Source organism: Dermacentor andersoni, chromosome 7, assembly GCF_023375885.2.
Source record: "Dermacentor andersoni chromosome 7, qqDerAnde1_hic_scaffold, whole genome shotgun sequence".
NCBI lineage: Eukaryota > Metazoa > Arthropoda > Arachnida > Ixodida > Ixodidae > Dermacentor > Dermacentor andersoni.
In genome coordinates this window covers 111,958,488-111,981,345 of record NC_092820.1, presented here as the reverse complement: position 1 = coordinate 111,981,345, position 22,858 = coordinate 111,958,488, and the positions used below count along the sequence as shown (strand labels likewise).

General features: G+C 47.7%; 1 protein-coding gene across 1 annotated transcript in view; it reads right to left on the bottom strand.

Annotated features, from left to right (window-relative positions):
- Nucleotides 1-22,858, bottom strand: part of LOC126534702 (phospholipid-transporting ATPase ABCA3-like) — a 33,506-nt gene that overhangs the window by 4,805 nt on the left and 5,843 nt on the right. Inside the window, exons 5-7 of the mRNA XM_050181955.3 lie at nt 12,083-12,238; nt 11,477-11,687; nt 4,326-4,578 (exon numbers count right to left, since the gene is read on the bottom strand). Coding sequence (XP_050037912.2) covers nt 4,326-4,578; nt 11,477-11,687; nt 12,083-12,238 — 620 coding nt within the window. The remainder of the gene's footprint in view (nt 1-4,325; nt 4,579-11,476; nt 11,688-12,082; nt 12,239-22,858) is intronic.

The following is a 22,858-nucleotide window of genomic DNA, read 5'->3' as shown; positions in this document are numbered from 1 at the left end:
TCCAGTTTCCGGTGACCTTCAAGTGACCTTGAGCTAGTATTTTATCTTATCTAGTAGTTTAGATTGTGAAATTTCTCTTAACAGCGGCACTAACTGATTCAACACTTCACAAGCGACATTGTGAGTTGCGAAGAAAGCTGCAAGTTTAATCTCCGCTGTCTTGACTGGGTCCTTTTCAGAAATGGCTCTCTCAAAAATAGCATTTATCGACAGCCTGCCACCGATCGATCTCATAGCGTCCAGTTGTTTCGCAGTTTTGCCACACTTGAGAACATCGCTCTTACTGCTCTTGATCACCACGCTGCAGGTTTTGCACTTTGCGTCTGCAGTTGTGCACACCACAGGCCAACCTGTAAATTTCGAGAGGCTGAGCCACTCGAATCGAAACAGGTCCACGGATTGTCTTCTCGTTTGTTTTGCCACTTTAGGACCTGACGGTCCGGAGTCGTCATCCATACTGTCATCGGAGCCCATGATTTCTGACGAAACAACTGATGCGACACAGCACGAGCAACACGAGCAACAAAGCACTCGATTGCCGGCCCTCTGCTCCTCTTTTGTTTATTGGATTGGATTGGATGCTCGTCGCTTGCCAGTGCACATTGTTGCCCGTTTATGACAAAATAATAATGGGGTACACTACGACATCGGTTTACGATTACGCATTCCGCGTGCTGTAGAAACAGTGCATATGTGGTTTCCGAGTCTAACACCCAGGGTGAACAAGAAATCGCTCCATATAATTAACAAGAACAAACCTCCAAGGCTATGTATTTCCGTGCAGCATGCTCCGGAAACTATTGCAGAAGCCAAAAGCGTATCGTGACCGCCATGTTTTAGACATCGAAGAGGAAGTCCACCCATACTGATTTTCCCTACAACCTCGCGAAGCTTCCCTTTGTCTCTTTCGTGTGAAATGACAGTTGAAAATTACCCCGAAAGGGGGAAGATTCCATTCACAGGACACCACTGATTGCAATGCTGCAGGCTGTACAGGGACGCAGAGTTGGCGCGCAGGAAAAGGCGGAGTACGTCCATTCAGTTAGAGAGCGATCAGCAGTGAAAAAGATCAAGCATCGCGGGAAGGCAGCTAACAAATGCATTGGACAGGAGCGATCATGTGATTGCACGGGTCTTCACCGAGCTATCACCTAAGGCATTCCGTGCATAGCTTTGCTTTCTCTTCGCTGAGCGCATGTGCCATACATTAAAGCGCATCACAAGGACAGCGCTTTCCCTTTAGTTTCGCTGTGAAATTAATCAATAGCGCAAACAACTGGAATATTTCTATGTGTGTCTGAGCTAAACCTACTGCCGGAGGCAGCGAATTGACAAGACTGACAATGACTGTTGGCCGATCGAACAGTGTATCGCTCCACCGATTGGCCGGGATTATTTTTTTCTTGCGGGGACCTGTAAGCAGTAGACGAAACAGATAGATGGAAGTGGTTCACAAACCGTGGCATATCATTACTCGTTTAGCGCGACAGTATCGGTGTATGGCTTCGCTGCCGCGAAACAAATATACTGAAGTACTAAAGCGCCAAACAGACGACACAAGAAGGGACACGGACGAGCGCTCGTCCGTGTCTCTTCTTGTGTCGTCGGTTTGGTGCTTTAGTACTTCAGTAACATGCACCAACTAGCCCAACAAAAAGTTCTGCTTGAAACTAATATACCCCCAGAGGCTTTTACGAAGTTCTCGCCGTCGGTGCAGAGAGTATTTTCGTGCATTCGATAAAGTTTTGCTCGAAATACTTTATAGCTATCTACTCCATCACTTGAAAATAGTTCTAAAAGAGTAATTGCATTTTTTGGTAAATAGAGTACATGCAACTTCCGAGCTACCGTAGAGCTTATATTTTGAGTACTTCGACAAGCATTTCCGAAAGAGTTAATTATAACAATACTATTCTGACCCGATTTTATCATTTCCTCGACAAAAAGAAGCGCGCTGGACAAAAACAGAAAATAGTCATACTATTTGAGAGAGCAGCCGCAAGTGGTAAAAAAGTGACTCGCCATCCCTACCCTTCGAAAGTGGATGACCAGCGAAGGGGCTACCCATACAACTGCTGAGCAGGGTATACAGTGCTTTATTGATGATTGGGATACTTGTTTTGAGCTTGTTCTTTATGGAAACGCATGCTGCTCTGTGTGTTGTAATGGATCATTTCAATGAATGTACACACTGTTCGCTTCACTTTGCTGAGGGCTTTTAGCCTCTGCCTTAAGGTGGCACGAGCGATGGTATTTTTGCTTGCATCGAGTGGCCAGTCGCGCTGCAATTTTGCAGCTTGACTGGCCGTGCGCATGCGTGCGTGCATGCGTGCGTGTGTGCGTGCGTGCGCACGCGTGTGTTTAAGCAACGTTGAGGGAGAGTGACACGGAAATATATATATATATATATATATATATATATATATATATATATATATATATATATATATATATATATATGGACATGTAAGATTGTCAAGGTCGCATAAACGGTCACATAAAAACATATACAAACCACAAAGTGGCGTAACAGCCAAGGAACGCTATCGCTTTGAAAAACTGGCCCAATAAGTGATCCCTGCAGAACACCGCATAATAAGTGGCCCCCTATAAGATTTGGCGTTGTTAATACTAGTATACCGAAAGTGATCTTGTAAGTGGCTTAAGAGTTGCAAGGCGGCATATTTTATTGCGTATATTTTAACAGCTGTTCTACTACTGGGGTCATGTTTGCTAAAGTTAAAAATCATTGTTAGGGTATAGAATTCTGCAAATATTTGTTGTGTATATAATTATCTCCCAAATTAGTGGGGACATGACGGAAGCGTCGGTCCTGTAACCCTTCCTCATCGCGAATAACCGAGCACTGAAGTAGTGGTAGCACCACATCTTCGTGCAATGAACTGCTTCCGTGCTCATTTTCAGCTGCTACTGCTCTACGTTGGGCTTCATCAGGACGTGTGAGCAGTCTATTTGAAGCCTCAAAATGCAAACATGGGCACTGCAGTGCTAAGGGAAACCTGAGCAATAGTTGCGGGTAGCTCAGAAACTAGACAAGAGGTTGGTACGAGAAACAATGTAGCTTAATGAGAAAGCTCCCGCAGTTGTTTTCTTATAATGTGTGACACGTTTAGGGCGCTAAAGTCACAGCACAAATGTACGTCCAGCTTTCAAGGACACTGGATGGCAATTGCAAGCTAATTGGATGTAAGCGACCTTGGTGCGGCGGCTTAAGTTCCGTAAGTAGTATATCACGTGTAGGAACCATACATCAGGAAAAAACACGCGATTTTATCTACAGGAGTGCTTCGCTCTAGTGAGATTATTCATATTCGCCGAAAGAATCGCCACGTCTTGTTAAACAGCAGATCATGTTATGAGCACCTTGCGAAAAATTCGGAGGCCTCGAGCCCAGAATGGCAGGCGATGTAAAGATCGTAATTAGCTCAATTGATGTGCATGCACTCACGCGAGCACTTCGCCCTTCGTGAACCAAAGCTGTATGCGCCTATCGCGACGATGTGACGAAAGGTACTCGTCTAGAGAAAAGCCCAGTGAAGCACGCACGAATATTGTATCAATGTACAACTCCACTTCAGGCTAGTTAGTCTTACATGGAGGGAATCAATGCTGATTAAATAGAATTGAGATTCGTAAGTCACCTCAGCGCGCAAGAGTACGAGTGGGTGGAGCGAAGATATGAATTAAAGAAATGTTTTACGATTCACAGCGAGAGCATAGGTCCATCGCTGAAGACATCAAAGAAATTCTCAATTCATTTACTGAGCACTTTGCGACGGGGAACCTTTTTGGTTGTTTGTTAGAAAGGTTACGATTTACCTATAATAGTATTTCTGATAACGCCCTTGCTCCTCAGAGTGCCTTTCATTACTCACGACAGAAAAAAAAATTCATCCAGCAGCCGCCGTGTATCGTGCTTTTTGTGATTTAAGCATGGAAGGTGGAATAAATTGTTAAAATGTAATAAATGCCCCGGTTTAATTCGGCGCGTACGGCAATCGTAAGACTCTTGTTTATGCGAACACTGTTGCGCATTTAGGCCTGTATGGATACCGTAAGTGTTCAAAAGATGCTAAGATGTTCAATAAAAAAATAATGCGCAAGATGCGCGCGAACCTGCTACATCAAGTGGAACGTGCTATCTGAAGGTGCCTAAAAGATAGCTACGCCTACCAGCCGGAAATGTCAAGCACTGCTCGCTGCGCAGCAGACCCCGATTGTAAAAATTAACGACCACAACACCTGCCTCTTACCTTTCTTTATACCCTAAAGACTCACTACCTGGATTTGGACGAAACGCACACCTGAGATAAATGTCTTCCATGGTGGTGACGGACACAGTCATTTCCATTATGCCCAGCTTGGAACGGAAGCGCTCGAGCACCTTGAACATGTCCACGAACCCCTCGGACGAGGTCACCCCAAGAGACAGGCGGAGCACCTCGGAGCTTTCGGACACCAGCTGGACGGTGGGCACGTACGTCTTCACCACCATGATGATGCCCTGCACGTCGCATCGGCGCAGCCGCTTGCCGATTTCCATGTGGTAGCCCGTACCTGCGCACAGACCAGCGATGACGGTCGCTTTAGAGCGCAGCTATTAGGCACCCGTTGCTGCGGCGAGCGACGGCGTCGGCGTAACAGAGCGAACGAGCACAGCGAATTAATTAAATTAAATTAAATTATGGGGTTTTACGTGCCAAAATCACTTTCTCATTATGAGGCACGCCGTAGTGGGGGACTCCGGAAATTTCGACCACCTGGGGTTCTTTAACGTGCACCTAAATCTAAGTACACGGGTGTTTTCGCATTTCGCCCCCATCGAAATGCGGCCGCCGTGGCCGGGATTCGATCCCGCGACCTCGTGCTCAGCAGCCTAACACCATAGCCACTGAGCAACCACGGCGGGTCGGGGGGGGGGGGGGGGGGGAGCACAGCGAATGATGAAAGAGCGGACGGGTAGCGTAGGGTAGGATGAAAGACGCGAGGAGGAAAGCGGAGGAGTAGGTTATGGTGAACGCGCGAGAAGAAAAGCGTAGTGCGGCGACGATGGCTCCGAGATGGCGTCAGAGTAGCACGCGTAGTCTGGGAGGTTTGTCGCGCTGCCTCTCCCGATCTCCAGGTTAGCGACGCAGCCGTGCCACTCTTCGCTCCGTTTGCAACGTGCGGCACGTTATATATAGTCCGCGCCAGCCAATATATCACGAAGTTAAGACGCGTATAGAGCTGAGCTCAAATTCCGCCTTAGAAGTCTCGTAATCGTCGGTGAATGTTTTTCGTGCTCAGTTTCTGATGCTTCATTGGCATGCTTCTGGTGCTAAGTGCATTTAGCTAAATCGCGTGAGCGGTGTGCCGCCGTAAGAACTTGTGCTCTCTGCACCGACACGTTGCATCCAAATGACTTGGTTTTGAATGTGCATAGCGCCAATGTGGTCTGAATGACAGCCCCGCTGCTACACGCGGGTTAACAATCCCCAATGCCACAATCTGCCTTTGAGAAACGCCCGTAATGGGAAGCTCGGAATTTAGTTTCGGACAACCCCGGGTTCTGTAGCGTGTACCACAAGTATGGTAAAAAGAGCGTTTTTACGTGTTCTTCCTCCTCGGGATTCGGCCGCCTCAGCTATTTGCCAAACTCACGATTCATACTCCCTTATTTGTGCTCGGTCAGAGAATAAATAGCCATTCAACTATTATGGCGGCTAAAGATGTTTGCTTTGGTGAGGGACGAGGGAGTGCCGAAGGCACGCCCATTTATCATTTTCATCGGGGTGCTGCAAGGGTTTGGAGGCAATAATATCTTGAACTGAACCAAAGGGTGCGCAGGTTTTCAAGTGTACCCGAACGGAATTAAGCGGGCCGAATTAAGCAACATGCCTTCTACAAATAATGTTAAAGTAAAGCAATGAGGACAGTTTATACGAAATATACCTGGCTTAAGGGTGCACTGCTGCGCGGCGAAGACACCGAAAGCAAATGGCGAAGACAATTCCGGAGTAAACGATACTATAGCCACAGTCGGTCATGAAGGGCCACTGCTAAATATGCTTTCTCGAGGATGCAGGTGATGATGGACGGCTCTGCCACTATGAGAGCCGCACACCGTTAGTCGTTCCTGCTTGCAGTTCGGCAGTGGTGGCCAGGAAGTCTACGGCTATCACCGCAAAAAAATACTTGTAGGAATGATGATTAATGAAATAAGTTTGTGCTCTAGACATAATCCGATTTGTATCTTCAGTTCAATGCTTTAAGTTCAGAGAGCTTTTGATATTTATTAGATTTAGATTGAGCATGTGAGGTCAAGATAGTCCTCTATGTGATACGAAATTGCTAGGACGAGTTAGCTTCAGTAAGCATTTAAGGGTGCTTGTTGGCTACGTGCGTAGTATAACCCCTATGTTCACGCATACACGCCTGGTACTCCGTGCTCCTGACGATTCTGTAAAGCTTGGTTCCTGAACTTAGAAGCAGCTGCCTCTCCTTGCACGACAAACGGCGTCAATTGCCCATCAAATCACCTTACATCCATCACCTAGCGCTCTCCAACATGGCGGTGTGCTTTTATGTGAAGTCGATTCTGACAGGAGACACCTGCTGTTCAAACACCTGTTTCTTTCCCATAAAGTGCGAATAAATTTCAGCTATGTCCTGTGGTCAACTCATCCCTTACGAGCTGACTCCCCAAAAAAAGAGCAAAGTTATTCGACATAAGCTGAAGTATTCTCTACTGTCACAAACACGAGATAGTACTTTATTTGTGACACGGTGAGCAGTCACGGTTGTGGTTAGCAGATTCAAGCTTGTTTTCCGTGCCGTACTTGCAGCATTGCTTAGCGGCTTGAAACGGTAGTGACGGCCTCTGCTTCATTCTGAAAATTCTGACTGTTTGTAGGCTCTCGCATTCGTGAATAGCCCGTAGGAAGACATGGAAAACTGCGCCTACTGCCAAAATGTTACCGCCGTGTTTCTTTTTCTAATTTGGTTCTTCTAAGGCACATAGCGCAGTCGAGGCTGGAAGTAGGTTCGGTGACGCGATGGAATTAGCAAATTTGCAGAAGCAAATCGACATCAGCTAAGGCAAGAGAGGGATCATTGGGCATCGCTAGGGACGTCTTCGTTCAGAGGGCGTAAAAACAGGCTGATGATGAAGGTACAGAAAGAAGGACTGGAAAAAAAATATGCGGATCTTACGCTCTGTGGGAATCGATGTAAGCGGAGTTTTCTGCGCGGCTTGCTTGGATGGACGATAATTAGCGGTGATGTTAACAAGGGTGTTTAATTTCTTCAGCGTTTCATTAAAAGTGAGAGTGGTGAGTTGGTGGTAAACGCGACCCCGTGTGCAGCACTGCTGTTTGTCTGCTTAGTACACAGAACGCACCGGGAGACGTGTTTGCTTAAGGCTTTGTTATGCGCCATTGTTCATAATCTCTGAAAGGGTTTAGCATAGTCATTGCCTGACATGGCACATCGCATCGCCAAATAAGTGTCAAACCTTAATTGAATTATGGGAGTGTACGTGAGGCTCGGTGTATTCGACTCCGGATATCAATTTTCACACCTAAATCTAAATGCACAAGCATGTTGTATTTCGCTCCTATTGAAATATGGCTGCTGTGGTTGGAATCGAACCCGTGACCTCGAGCCATGGAAGTGTTGGTTTGACGTGCGCGGAGTGTCGCCTGTACCCTACGGTGCTTTACTGTCGTTTTTGCGTCTGCACGCCCTACGTCAATGGTCCGCTTGACAAATTCGCATGGTGTTCATTTTTCAGAAATATCAGAAACTTACTGTACCGTACCACCACTTTACCCGCAACTGCTGTCGTTTCTATTGTATTAGCGTTTCTACGCATTCTCACGTCATCTTTTTCTTATCCCGCCCTCCCCTCTTGAATTAGAACAGCGTGTCAAGAATGGTGTGTTCGAGACTGTCGGTTCTACCTATACTACGCCGCCTCTCTCTACCTGCTTTCCAACATTCTATGTAGCTTCCGTCTGAGCTTGCACGTTTGTGGAAAGGCAAGCGCTGCAGTTTATGCAATGCTTTTGAGTGGTTTCACGGATAATTACGGCTGTCGAGAGACAGCTGCAGGGGGTATTGTGCACTTTCGATGTTGTGCAAAGGTCCAAACAAGCTTCTCGCATCGCCTTTTCTCTCTGCCATGCTCCTTCCAAGTATATGCACGCTCTGAACCCCGTGCGTACGTGCAAGCAATCAAGCGAGCGAGAGAGTGAGCGAGAGAGCGAGGAGCAGCAGCAGCAGTGGAACAGTCGAACTAAGAGGCAAAGGAAACTCTGCTTTGAAAGGTTGTTTTCCAACAGCTTGGCTGATTCACAACCTCGTAATGATATGGAAGCGGTAATAGCACTTAGTTTAAAAAGAAAAGAAAAAAACTCACTGGCAGAGAGCGTATTGAAAGACAGTCAATACTCTGTACGTTAATGCTAGGGGACATGTAAAGGGATGACTTGTTGCAAGCGGTCGAAAGGGCCGGTAAACATGCGGACTAACGCCTTAACTGCCGAGTGGAACCTCTATTTGCAACTAATATCTTGTAGACCATTTTCTTGCATAACAGTATTGCTTCCCTGCATACGGGATACGCAGAGCTTGTTTCTTAGGGTAGAAATGTCTGCTGTAGAACAACAAACCGACAATCGGTCGGTGTGGAGGAGAGTCAAGCGAGGCTCTACTTTGCGGGTCAACGCAGTTCTGTCGTGCATGGTGGCTCGCGCCATTTGCGCCACCGATTCTGTCACTCTGGCGCTTCCGATGGCCTCTAAAACAGCAAGATAGCTACGGCTTGCACACCTCTGAAAACTGGGTGGCGTGGAGACTCTGGTGGCGTGGAGAAAGAAAACTTTTCTCCACGCCACCGATGCTGCCTGATGTTCACGAACGGTGCTTTCCCGGCGGCGGAAACCTTTCGTTAACCTGAGGACGCGCCCGCCTTTGTAATAAACGCCACCAGTCTTTTCGACCTATAAAAATGTTTGCAGTTTAAACGGACACTAGGGAAGCAGCCTAATATCTTTTGTACAGAGAAACGCGATGCTCACTATTTATGCATGTGATGCGAAGTGATATTATGCAATGCTTCCGCTTATGCAGTATCCGCCATTGTCGCTTAGTGAAGGCTATGGTGTCTTGCTACTGAACTCGAGGTCGCGGGGGTTCAACCTGGGCAGTTTGCGGCTGCATTTTGATGGGGGTTCAATGCGAAAGCGATCGCGTATCTATAATAAGGTGGGTGGGGAAGTACCGCACGTAGTCACAATGGATCTGGAGTCCCTACTATACAGCGTGCCACCTAAGCAGATTGCGAGTTTCTCAGTTAAACCCTATCATTTCTTTATTTCTTGTTTATGCGCCGAAATGCAAACACGCCTTTGGGGTGATGCGACAAGGACGGAGACGATATGAAATGATTGTCGAGGTAAGAATGGCATTGATATGTTGATGTCTAGAGAAGTACAAGGGAACTGTCCTTCCTTGGTCACAGAGGCACGTTTAACCATTGTGGAGGCAAAACTTTGCGAAAATAGGCACATACCCATCGGGACATGGCAAATACTCAAAGCATTGGGTCGCCTAAATTCGGAAAATTTAAGAAAATCGAAGAACAGCTCAACATTACGCGCTCTTCTATTGCGAGATCTGTCTGCTTAAGAGATGTCGGTGAGTCGAGACTGTATGTGCAGGTTTTGTATCGTGTTGATGTCATGCCGAACTGCGGCGTGCACAATGGCACCCACTGCGTCGTCACTCAAGCTTTCCTTCTGCACGCATAAGTCGGAGAATCCGGAGGCACATAGCAAATAACCCAATAATGTGGTAGCACATATATTTAAAGAATAGAAAAAAATCAAGCCATGCCACAACAGTTCCTCGAGGAGAGAAGCCGAACTCCTTTGCAGGCTACGCCACAAATGCGCTCTGCATGTGCCACTTTTCAATGAACCTCTAAATAACTTGGGTCACTCAGTCTGTTCCACTGGATGTCGGCATGCGAGGGAACAATTCTCAGCGCTCGCAGGCGTCGGCACGCCATGCTTCTCGCCTCGGGAGCTACGCTCGGACTTATCGGCAGCGGCCCTAGATGGAGCAGCGCGTCCAAAAAGAAGCGCGAGAGAGGAACCCCAGTTCTCGCACGACGCGCTTTTCACCGTTCGCATGCACCTGTTCGCCATGCATTTCGGATACCATGCGTAGTCTTCGTGGTGGCGGCGTTAGATCGCGCTGAGCGTTCTTAGAGATGCGCGAAAGAGGAATCCCGCTGCAGCACGCGCCTCACACATAACGGGTTTCGACTGTGGCGATACGTTGTGAGGCTATATTGATTCAATGCTAACGCATCACCGTCGACAGTAATCGTGAGATGGGTTCTACCACATTTTTGTTTTGTTATTCCTTTGTGCGTAGTTTGTTCTAACTTTCTAGCTGCGAGACTAGCCCATTGATGACGGATGACGCTGCCTTTGTACCAAGACACGGGCGCTGCGAGAAATATTTATTGCAATAGGAGTAGGGGGTATCCTATCCAGTGACATGCAGTTTTTGTTGGGCAGCATTCAAGTGAACGTCAAACCGGGTTTGTGTAACCGATGCCTAGCCGGTCTCCACCTGTTTTCGCGTGCTGATCCCGAAGATAGTGGTGTTTGGAAATGTGTGCCGATGTGCCACTGAGTACGCCCCGCTCTTCAATGAACTTTATGACACCCTTTTTTTGTCATATTGGTGTCATCCTGATGTCCCACTGGGTAAATTCACTGGGCGCACAAGGTACGTGCTACTGCCTATCTGACGCTCTTCAGTGAGCCTCGTGAACGCCAACTAAGGTGACTGTGCACCACAACTAAGAATCCGTACAGTGTGACATCTATGCAATTGCGTCGATGTCAGTTTGAGTTGACTTTTGTTAATGTGGTAAGCATACTGAGGATACTTCACACACTTTTCGTTATGTTTCTACTATGCACGTCTCTAGCCATTTTCCAGCCAAATTGGGTTCACTGGATAGTCCGTGGTTTAATGGGTAGAGGATCGGGCTGCTTTGCCGAACGAAGTGTGCTCATAACCAACTGTTGGACTACTAGGTGATTGCGTGGGAATCGAGTATGTGACGCTGGATATGTGACGCTCTTCAGTGAACCTTTTTGACGTCAGGCTTCGCTACTTCGCACGCGCCTCTGGGTATTTGCTGCTCGTCAATAAATTTCGGTGCTAACCTAGGTCCTTGGGTATTTGCCGCTCTTCTATTAACCTCTTCGTTGCCAATTTTAGTCAGCGCGTATATGGAACTGGGCACATGCCATTCTTCACCATAATAATAACAGCATAAAAGACATCACGAGTTGCACGCCCATCATAAACTTGATTGCTAATTGCACTAACAGGGCCAATCATCCCCATAATATGGACGCGCCACCAATTTTTTTTTTTTCCGTCAGCGTACCGAATCGATGCTTGAGGAACTGCGAAGATCCACAGCACCGTATCGTGCCCTCGGCCAGGATGGCGATTCGGTCCCCAACGACATCGGCTTCTTCCATATCGTGCGTGGTGAGAAGCATGGTGCACGAGCGCCGCATCTTCTGCAGCAGGTCCCACACCTCGTGGCGGCTCTCGGGGTCCAGTCCGGCCGTCGGTTCATCCAGGATGAGCACCTGGACGACGTGGGACGAAGTGAGTCAGCAAAATGTAAAGAAGCTGGTCAAGGACCAAATTGAGCTCTTAAAGGGCTCCTCGCCGGGCCCTAACGAAAATTCGTTTATACACTGGACATATCTGTTTTAACTTGTTCATTATGAAAACAATCGATGCGCTGGAATTTTGGCAAGAGTGGGAAAGTTTCCGTAAATTTAATGTCACGCATTCAATTAGAGGTTCCAGCAGAAGCTGCCACATTTCAATACAAACAAGTGCGACAGTTGAGCACTGTTGGGTTAATTAATATATGAGGTAAGATGTGCCGCAAACGCGTCCGTCATGCAAAAACTGACTCGGTACCAAATCTAATAGAAGGCTAATCGGGCGAAGCACTTCAGTTAGAGCTTAGCACCTTGGGATCGGCGAGGATTGCAATGGCTAGGGCGAGCTTTCTCTTGACACCCGAAGGCATGGCCCGCGGCAGACTGTGCAGGTGTGATCCGAAGTGAAGCGTCTTCACTAGGAGCTCGACCTGCTCTGCGATGGCTTCAGGGGCGACGCGCTGAACCTGAAATACATATTAAAAAATGAAAATACGTTTCAATAGGGCAAATGTAAAGGGGCAATGTCCTGTACACATGTGTCCACGCGACTTGTTTCTGCTAAACCCACGGCGGTAAGCTTGGCTGCTACGTTAAACAGTCTAGATTAATCCTGATTTATTCCTGTAATGTGTGTATATATACTGTATAATATTGTAACGGTTACGAAACGCACGTAAAAGAAGAAAGAAGGGAAGACGAAGAGAACGAAGAGTTAGAGAGGACGGACTGCGCTACGATCACGCTACGATCAGTGTCCATCTCTGGTAAATAAAACATTCCTTCACAACTCTTCGCAACAAGTGGACGTGATGGGTAATGGACACCCGAAGACGGAGGCTGAACCACAAGTTCTTCGACAGAGCCGTCGCCTTGCTGGACTCCCACTGAATCCACCGGAGCTGAATATGTCCCAGCAAGCCGACGAACAACGGCCCATTCCAACTGCTTCGTCAACAAGTTCAGTTCTACAACTGAGAGATGCGCGTCCCTTCGCCGGAAGATCGGACGAAGACGTCGAGGAATGGCTCATCCATCATCACCGGATGAGTGCCGCCAACAAGTGGAATAGCGCTTCTCAACTTTCGAACATCATGTTCTTTCTAACTGATACTGCGTTGGTGTGCCTCGACAATCACTAGGAAACGTTAACAACATGGGGAAGAAATGTTTCGGAAATCAAAGAGCGATTCGGCGACTCCGCGACGAAGAAGAAAAGGGCAGAACAGATGCTACAGCAACGTGCGCAAGTACCAGGCGAAACTTGCACGACCTACATTGAGGCAGTAATAAAACTGTGTAGGATGGTGGACTCTGGAATGTCCGAGGAAGACAAAGTCAGGCACATCCTAAAAGGAATTGCCGAGGATGTTTACAATTTCCTCATCGCAAAAGACAGTCTGGCTTCCGTCGCTGACATCATTCGGTACTGTCGCACTTTCCAGCAACTAAAGACGATGCGCATAACGCCGAAGTTTGGCAGGCTAGCCAATATAACGACAGTTGTAAGCGTGGACAGCAACCAGCCCCTCGATCTTGCATCAAGGATTCGACAAATAGTTCGGGAAGAGCTGAGCCTGCACGCGCAAGTGACACATCCAGGCACTCATAGCTTTCGCCTACCACCAGATTTCGAGCCAAACGGAGCATCCTCCTCCCAATATCCTGCGGCGAGGGGCACTGAGGATTATGAACTCGCGCCCCAACAGTAGCTACGTCTCTACGACAGAGGCCTAATTATGACGCTTGGCCACAACGAGAACAGCCGCATTTTTACCCCCCGAGGCGCAGTGACTTCTGTCAGACCGCGACAAGAACAGCACCGACCGTACTACCACGCCGTGACTTATGAACGATATAACGGATTTCAGCGAGCAGCAGAGACACGTTATCCACATGACAACGAACTTTCTCGTCGTCCGCAGCAGCCTAGCATTCGTTTCGTGGAAGATGCTGTGAACCGCGACCCTCCCTTGTGCTACCACTGCGGTTCCGCAGGCCACATAGCTCGGTATTGTCGCCAAGGCCGTCAATCACAAAGGACACCACCGATGTTCTCGCCACCCGGAACCCGTACTTCATATGACTTGCGGACGACCGAATCGCTTCCAATGGACCACTTCTCACACGAGACAAGACGCAACGATTCGCCAGTGTCCGAGAGGAGGTTGACGCCCCAAATAATCATCCCCGTCCCTCTTCGTCCCGTCGGCGCCGTTCTTCCTCACCGCCACCGGGAAACTAGCCTCCGTGGCCAATGGAGGTGAGGTCACTGGACGGTCTTTGCATGAAATACCTCTGCCTGTTGTGATGCTCAAAAACAGAGTGAATGTTTCGATTGACGGAATACCCACCATGGCGTTAGTTGATACTGGGACGACTATGTCTGTGGTGAGCCTTGCTTTCAAAAACCGTCTAGGCCACAAAGTTATGTTTTCTTGGAACGACGGTATTACATTTGGTGGAGTAGGCGGCGAGTGGCTTCTTCCTCTTGGTGTTTGTGCTGTGAGTGTTTTGTTGGCTGGGAAAGTGTTTGTGTCGGAATTCCTTGTTCTGTCTCGTTGTTGGCACGATGTTATTCTTGGTATCAATTTTCTTGAACAGTGCGGCGCTTCCTTGGACTGTGGCTGTGGCGAAATATCATTGAACAAGAACAAAGCTCGCGTGGTGAAGACAGGGACACAGACAAACTCAGTGTTCTTGATGAATTGATTACACCATCGTAGTGCCTGACGCCCGTTCTTCTTTCTACAACTACTGTTGACGCTGATTGCGTTGACCTTGTAGTTAGGCATGTCCGCATAAACTGTGCTAAAATATACTTGGGCCCTGCTCTGTCGTGTGCATGACGAAAGGAGTCGCCACATTGTGTGCGCTGAACTGTTTCGCCACGCCGGTTGTTCTTCCTTGAGGTATGAAAATTCCTCTCTTCGATGAAGCCGCATGTAGGCGAATAGCTGCACTAACTGCGGACGTCTCTAGAGCTTGCTCTCCTTGCGATAATCGCCATTCTGAAGAGCTAATGCTTGGCATGATCAGCAAGCCTTTCTGTACATCGGAACGGCAAGCACTGGTACAGGTCCTTGCCAGGCATAAGGCTGCATTCGACTTCAGGCATGGAAATGCACCCCTTTATTTACCGTCGTCTCGCGGTCGTCACAGAATAGATACCGACTCAGCACACCCCATCCGCCAGAAGCCCTACGAAGTTTCATCCTCCGAGCGCAGTGTTATTGCTGAGCAAGTCAAGTAAATGATGAACAAAGGTGTCATTCAGGAGTCGTCTAGTCCAGGGGCAGCTCCAGTAATCCTGGTCCGAAAAAAGATGGCTCCTAGAGATTCTGCGTGGATTACAGACATATACACGCAGTGACGAAGCAGGATGTCCATCCACTACCGCGAATCAATGACATCATTGATTGCTTACACTCTGCTCCTTACTTCTCAACACTTGATTTGCGGTCGGGGTATTGGCAAGTACCTATGGACCCTGCCGACAAGGAAAAGACCACTTTTGTGACTCCAGATGGCCTATTCGAATTTAATGTTATGTTTTTGGCCTTTGCAATGCTCCTGCCACCTTCGAAAGATTCATGGACACAGTACTACGTGGTCTAAAATGGGAGATATGCATGGGTTACCCCGATGATTTTGTAATCTTTGGCCGCACGTTTGAAGAACATAACGAACGCCTCAGCCTTGTTCTCGACTGCATCGAGAAAGCTGGACTAGTTCTAAACTCAGAAAATTTTGGTTTGGCGAACGTAAAACACTGGTCCTGGGACACTCAGTCGACAAGGATGGGGTCAGACTCGATTTTCGTAAGATTAAAGTGGTGAGCTCCTTCAAGCCACCGCAGTCAGCGCGAGAACTTCGCTCATTCATTGGCCAATGTTCGTATTTTCGCAGTTTTGTTCCCCGGTTTACCAACATCGTTTACCCGTTGACAAGTATGTTGCGACAAAATGCGTCCTTCGATTGGACACAAGAGTGTGACGCATCATTCTCGCAAATGAAGTTTATACTAACGTCAGCACCCCTCTTGCGTCACTTCGATCCATCTTGCCCGACTGAAGTTCACATTGATGCTACTGGAATCGGGATAGGAACGGTGCTTTTACAACGTCACAGTGGCGCAGAAAATTGTTGTCGCATATGCCAGCCGTTGCCTGAGCAAATCTGAACGCAATTATACGGTTACGGAACAGGAATGCCTGGCAGCCGTTTTCGCCATACAAAACTTTCGGTGTTATCTTTACGGTAGACCATTCAAGATTACCACCGACCATCATTCTTTTTGCTGGCTGGTCGGTTTGCGTGATCCCTCTGGTCGCCTCGCACGTTGGGCGTTGCGCCTCCAGGAACACGACTTTTTGGTGTCGTACAAGAGTGGCCGTCGTCACGCTGACGCAGAATACTTCTCTCGGATTCCTCTTGCGACTACCGACGACGATGCTGAGAATTTCGACGACTGTCTCGCTGCTGTTACTTCTATGTTCCCTGACGCGGCAGATTTTCAGCAAGAACCCTGGAATCCCTCGATCCGCTTTTTGTCGCCGTGCGTACTTCTCAAGGCAGCGGTCGCTTTACTGTCCGTGATTAGTTGCTCTACGAAACTAATTACTCCGGGCTTGGAGCGCGTTTTCTGCATGTTGTCCCCGAGAGTCTCCGCTTCGACGTTCAACGCGTCATGCATGACGATGTGACATCCGGTCATTTCGGCTTCGTACAAACGCTATAAAGCAACAAAGAAGGGGCTTTTACTGGCTCAAGATGTACGAAACAACCCAGCGCTATGTCGCTAGTTGTGAAACGTGCCAACGTCACAAGCGACCGACCACCGCAGCCCCGGGTCCCCTTCAGCCATTGACACCGCCCAGTACGCCGTTCGTGGAAGTAGGCATTGTCCTTTTGGGTCCATTCTCGTAATCTAACAACAAGAACCGCTGGATAATTGTCTGCGTAACCCATCTTACACGGTGTGGAGAAACAGCAGCCATGCCGTCTTCCACCGCTGCTTGCGTATGTTCTTCCTGCAGCGTTCCGTGGCCCTTCTTCATGGCCCACGACGGGTCATCATCAGCGACCGTGGTCGCCAGTTCACTGCTGATGCCATTGAAGAGTTACTTTGTTTGTGCACTTCACAGTTCCGTCATTCCACGCCGTATCATCCACCGACCAATGGCCTCGTTGAAAGGATGCTTGCCTCGTTGAAAGGATGCTTGCCTTGTTCGTCTCCTCCAATCATAAGAACTGGGACGACGTGCTGCCCTTCATCACTTACGCATACAACATGGCGAAACACGAAACCACGAACTATAGCCCATTTTATCTCCTGTATGCAAGGTTACCTCGATGGCCTCTCGACACTTTCTTACCATTCGTTCTGCAGAGTGACGACTCTGTATCGAAGACATTGTGTCTCGCCGAAGAAGCCCGCCGAATAGCTCGTTTTCGTACTCTGGCCTCGCAATGTCGTTCGAAAGAGATACGACGACCGTCACGTGCAAGTATCGTTGGAAAAAGGTGACTTGGTCCTTCTTTGGACACCGCAACGCAAGCGGGGATTGTGCCAAAACTCCTTGCCACGATATTCAGGCACATTTGTAGTTGTGGACCACCTGAGCCAACTTACGTTATAGCTCGCCTCCTGTGCAATGGTCAGTGATCAAGTAGAACTCAGCTCACTCATATTGCTCGCCTGAAGCCTTTCTAACCTGCTTGTCCATCCTGACTCACCCCACGGGCTTCGTCTGCTTGCGGGGAAACGTAACGGTTATGAAAGGCAGGTACAAGAAGAAAGAAGGGAAGGCGAAGAGAATGAGGAGTGGGACGGACTGCGCTACGATCACGCTACGATCAGTGTCCATCTCCTGTAAATAAAACCATTTCTTCGGAGCTCTTCATAACAATATGTAATTATGATACTGCAACCCTTCACTGTCTCGTGACTAATCCGCTTACCTTGGAGTGTTCTAGAATGAATAGCTTCCTTTTTTGGGCCGGCATTGTGGTATGTCGGCAATTCGACGGTGGTCGGACTTGGGGAAAGCAAGGTGATGAAACGCGCGGAGAGAAAGGGCTTGTGCTTTTGGGCAACAGAGTTCCAGAGGGGCGGTAGGGGTGGAGAGGGGAATCTCGGTGTAGGGAACGTCGTGCGTGAGGTCTCGCGCAACCGAGTAGCAGGGAGTGACGGCAAGCAGCGGAGAGGCAGGCACACTGTAACTCGGTAGCTAGCTCGCTCGTCCCGGGAGCGTTCTTCCATTTGCTAGTAGGTACAGCGAGGCATGGCGCTTTTGACGGTGCTCGACGTTTCTGCTTAGGCGCGAGTAAGAGCGGGTGCAAGAGGAAATCTGGGGGCCTTTGTTCCTTTAATATGTCCGCTAGGCATGCGGCAAAGCGGAGTGCGGTCCAGTTTACTTACGCTCCGCCGCTGGCTGCCCGCGCGGTGAGGCAGTGGGCATGGACGCCCCATTTGGTGATCGCTGTATCTGAAGGGACAATATTCTGACCTACTAACAATTGGAAATACGCGCCCCGGGAAGCCGAGAAAACAGTGCTCCTCCTCTCGGGCAAGCGAGCGGCGGGGAGGAAGCGGAGGGAGGAGGAGCGGAGGCTGTCGCTCACTCGTTCACTCGCTCGCTCCTTCGTCGCACGTCTCGCTGGCCACCCAGCGGTGGCCAGCCCATCGTGTACAATGTGGCGTACGAGAATCCCTAGACAAGAACGGCACCGCCGAGCGGCGCTGCCGCGCCGGCGTGAGAGCGCCCCATGCGGGGCAAAATGCAACTAGCGGGTGTACACCTCTCCCATCTGTCGTTCACACAGCCTCGATTCCCTCTTGCACTGCGCGTGTTTGGGCACGTCTCGTACCGCGCGCGGTGTGTGCCTACGTGTGTGTGAGTTGACGTTTTATTTGAAGGACGATGTACACGCTTCTATTTGGCTTTAAGAAGATCGGTATGCTTGACGATTATTTTCATGGCTGCAATGCGGCGAAAGGGCAGCGTCTGCTTAACCATGTAAGTGACACTGAGCACATAATTGAAAACGACATCGTATGTGCCGCCGGAAAAATCATCGGCACATACGAAGTGGGTTAGCTAAAGTCATTTTCGCAGTTTCCCACAAAATGTTTGCTACTAATCCGTGCTGTCTCTGATGGTGACAAAGGACTTCCATCGACACTGTGCGGAAATAAACGAAATATACCGCCGCATAGCACAAGTACGACATGCGCACACAACATTAACTAATACGTCCCCTACAATATATAATAGAGGCAGCAATGTAAATAGCTTGGCCATTTTTTAAAAGTGCTCAAGTTACGAAAGTTAAAAGTATTAATAATCATTTTTGCTTCAACAATGCCGGCGTGACCAAGACGCGGCCGTGTAACGGCCTGGAAATTGATGGATCAGTGCAGTGGTGATGTAGGAATGAACTCCGGTCATGTTCAATGCAAAGTGCATATATTCAATTTTTCGGCATGCGTAAACGTCGGCCACTGCTAGCGCATGCAAGTGAAGTGGTTTCCATTCTTGGGCCGCGCACACACAAACGAAACACGAGAAAGCTGAAAGTTTTTATATGAATTAAAGGATTATATACCCAGTAATCATCAGATTCGTGTGGATTAAATGTAAAAAACGGCATTCACGCACGAGTGATCATTGAACGAGATCGCTTCCTTTGCCAGTTGTTTACTTCGTTCAGCGCACCACAGTAATCCATGCCTGTCGTCTCCTTTTTCCGTGCATTTTCTTGTCAATCGGCAGAATTTCACTGGTGGCATGAAATCTTTCGTGTTTACATTGCTGACGCGACAGTTAACAACACAATAATAATTTCCAGTCATCCGAAGAAGCACCGTCGCAAACAAGAGACGTTTCGCGCGCAGCGCAAACTGAATGCGGGTGCGACCTTGAAGGGAAGCGGTGGAAACCAACACCTGTTGGAGGTGAAATCGTTCCGCCAGGGGAGAAACAAGGGCTCGCGTCTAGGATGAAACTTGGCGTGCGGACATCGGATTTTCACCCACGAAAAACAGACAGCACGCGCAGGTGAGCGTTCCGTCGAACGCTGACGCCGCCCATGCACCAAGTAAAGCGAGACGTGAGCGCGTTCGCTCTCCACGGTAGCCAGGAAAGAACTGCGGGAAGGCCGAGGAAGGTACGAGCGGGAGGGCGGGTGCTGTTGCGGGGATGGGCGGCAAACAGAGGGTGGACTGTCACTCAACCACACGCTCGTTCGTCCGTTCGTTAAGGCTATTCGCTTACATTGACAATCATCGCCGATGGTTTCTGCATAATTTTTTTTTGTTGGGATATCTTCTTCACAGTTTTTACACGGAGATCTCGAATCGCACACTTCTCCAGCACTAATGTATTTGTAGCTTATGAATTATTCAGTAATTATTATTGCACAATATCGTGAATATCCCACACCTCAAATCAATCTACTTTTAAGGATTTATAACAGCAACCAAATACCGGCGACTTTGTCCCCGCTGTAAAACACTTTATTCCGATCCAAATTTCAAAGCAGAATTCAATCATCATCCGAATAATTTTAGTGTGAACGCTTTGTGTATGCGGCAACAAAAAAATTGTGGAGATCGCACGCACTATGAGCATCGACGTTATGCGAATCATTTTTCAGGCATTTTGCTATGCAGCACTGTTTCGCAATGCGTTAACAGGTTCACACATGTGTTACTGTAAGTGCAGTATTCTTGTGCGAGACGCAACAGTGAAATACAACGCGAGAGTGGGTGTGTTTGCCGACAGCAGCAAGAACGATGACGACGGTAACGAGGTAACGACGATTCAATTCCGTGAACTAGACACACGTAGGTGCGAAATTGGTAAGAAACGCAGGAACCAAATTCTCATTGACGGCATCATGTGGTATCACTTCCAGCCCGAAAGCGAGTCACTTGACGACCAAACTGTGGTACAACCTACATCCTACACGCGGCGTCGTACACTACTAGACTTGGCTGATCTTCGAGCGCCCAGTCACGCGGCAATTTCGCGTGTATTCACGGCCTGCTTTCACGCTAGGAAAGACCTTTATGTAGCACGTACAGGCCGACAAAAAGCCGCATTGGGAGATTTTCATGTTGCTCTAAAATTTGCTCATTGACACTTTTAATCTGATTATATTATTTGGGAAGTTGAATAAATGAGACGAATCATGTAATGAGGTGGAATGCAAGATATATTCTGAGCATCCTCATGCGGCGGCAAGCAGCATTACCTTGTTTCTGTGCAGCTACATGGCATTTGCATATGTTTGTAAATCTTATTGCGTGATAATTGGGACAGCCTGCATATACTAAGTTTATCCCTATTAACTGCTGTATATTTACCCTGCACTCAACATGCAATTTATATCTGTTGTAGCGTTTTCGTTACTGAATATCTTCTACAGTTTCGCTAATCTATTCTCTTCGTAATTTTTTTTTTTTGCATGTGTATATTGCATTGAAACAGATTACGCTTACCCTTGAACAAGCCCACTCTGATGTGATAACTAGGCCTTTAAGGTGCAATATAATGAAATTCAATGAAATGAAATGTTAATTAAGAAAGACCTCGGCGCCTGAGACAAGCAGTGAAGTCAAGAATGGCAATCGTCGTGTTTGACACAAAAGATTAAGCTATATTTGAAATTCAATATTTTTGTTTAATTTATTCACCGCTATATAAGGAGAAAATGATGGTCATGTTTCGTTTTTTTTTTTAAGAGGTCGTATGGGAACGTACGCGTCGGTACGTCAGTGTGACGTCACCCATTTCAGATTATTTTTTTCCTTCCGCATTTGGAACATTATGGTTCAACAACAGTTCTCAAAACTTCTTTTCTTTGTTTGTTTTTTCTTCACAACAGAATGCAGTCCACCTTAACCGATCATTTAGTCATCTACGAGCTGACGCCATCAAAGGTTATTACGTCATGGTTGGCTGCTGTGGGAACATCAAGGCGGCTTCGCCACCCAATTTTTCATCATTGCGACTTTTCTGGTTTGCCAAGCCTGCTTGCCCAGTAATTTCACCTTTTTTAAATACTGTAAAAAGGTTACTTTAGTCATAAAGCTCAAATGGCTTTCATACTCAGTGTAAGTATCTACACTCGAAAATTTGACGCTAGGGTGTGCGTTCTACGTGCAAATTTCTGCCGTGCTCCTCTTCGTTCCCCATCGCTTACGTTTATCCTTGAGAAGACAGATGGATTTTAAAAGGCCGTACCGCATGAACTGCACTCATATGATATAATAAAGAAGCAGACTCCAGAACGTGGCCCCTACCTGCACACCCGGTTTTCTCACGAAATGTATTCGAAATTCCTTTAAAGATAGGGAAGATGACGTGCTTAAATGATTTCCTGGGGATTACTTTCCCCACAGAGGAACATATTTAATATTGATTTGATGCAGTAGTTATAAAATGTAACTATTCAAGTTCAGTTAATTGATTGACTAAATTAAACATAGCCATCTGATTGTTCCCAACAGAAAACTTGAAGCGCCATCCAACAAGCTCATTACTGGTTCCAAATATGGCCAGTTTCACAAAAGAAGCAAAACCGAAAAGCCGAATTAAGATGGAAACTTTCACACTCTTAGTAGACGCCGATCCAAGATTGCTTGCGTATCACAGACGAGCGAGCACCAAGCGATCATCCTGACCAAACCGTGATCGTGCTAGCTTCATGCTCGCCTGACGATGAGGCGACAGTTTTGGATAGCCGTCTCTGGATAGGCGTCTACTAAGGGCGTGGCAGTTGTGCTCATCGCCTGTTCCGTTTCGCTGTTCTGCGTAAAACTGGCCAGGTTACGCTGTAAAAATGTGGGCTTCAACATTTTTCACTTCTGGAAAACTTTATCAGCTCCTCAGATGGCTCGCTTCCATTGATTCTTCCATTGGGACAAATCGCACGGCTGTTTGTTTAGAAAGTTGAATATTTTAATTAGCATAATTATATAATTACTACACTGATGTTTAGTTTTTCAAATGCGTGCTTCTACTGTAAAAGTAATCCGGGAGAAATAATTAATTTACCGCAGCTTCCCTATTTAGCGA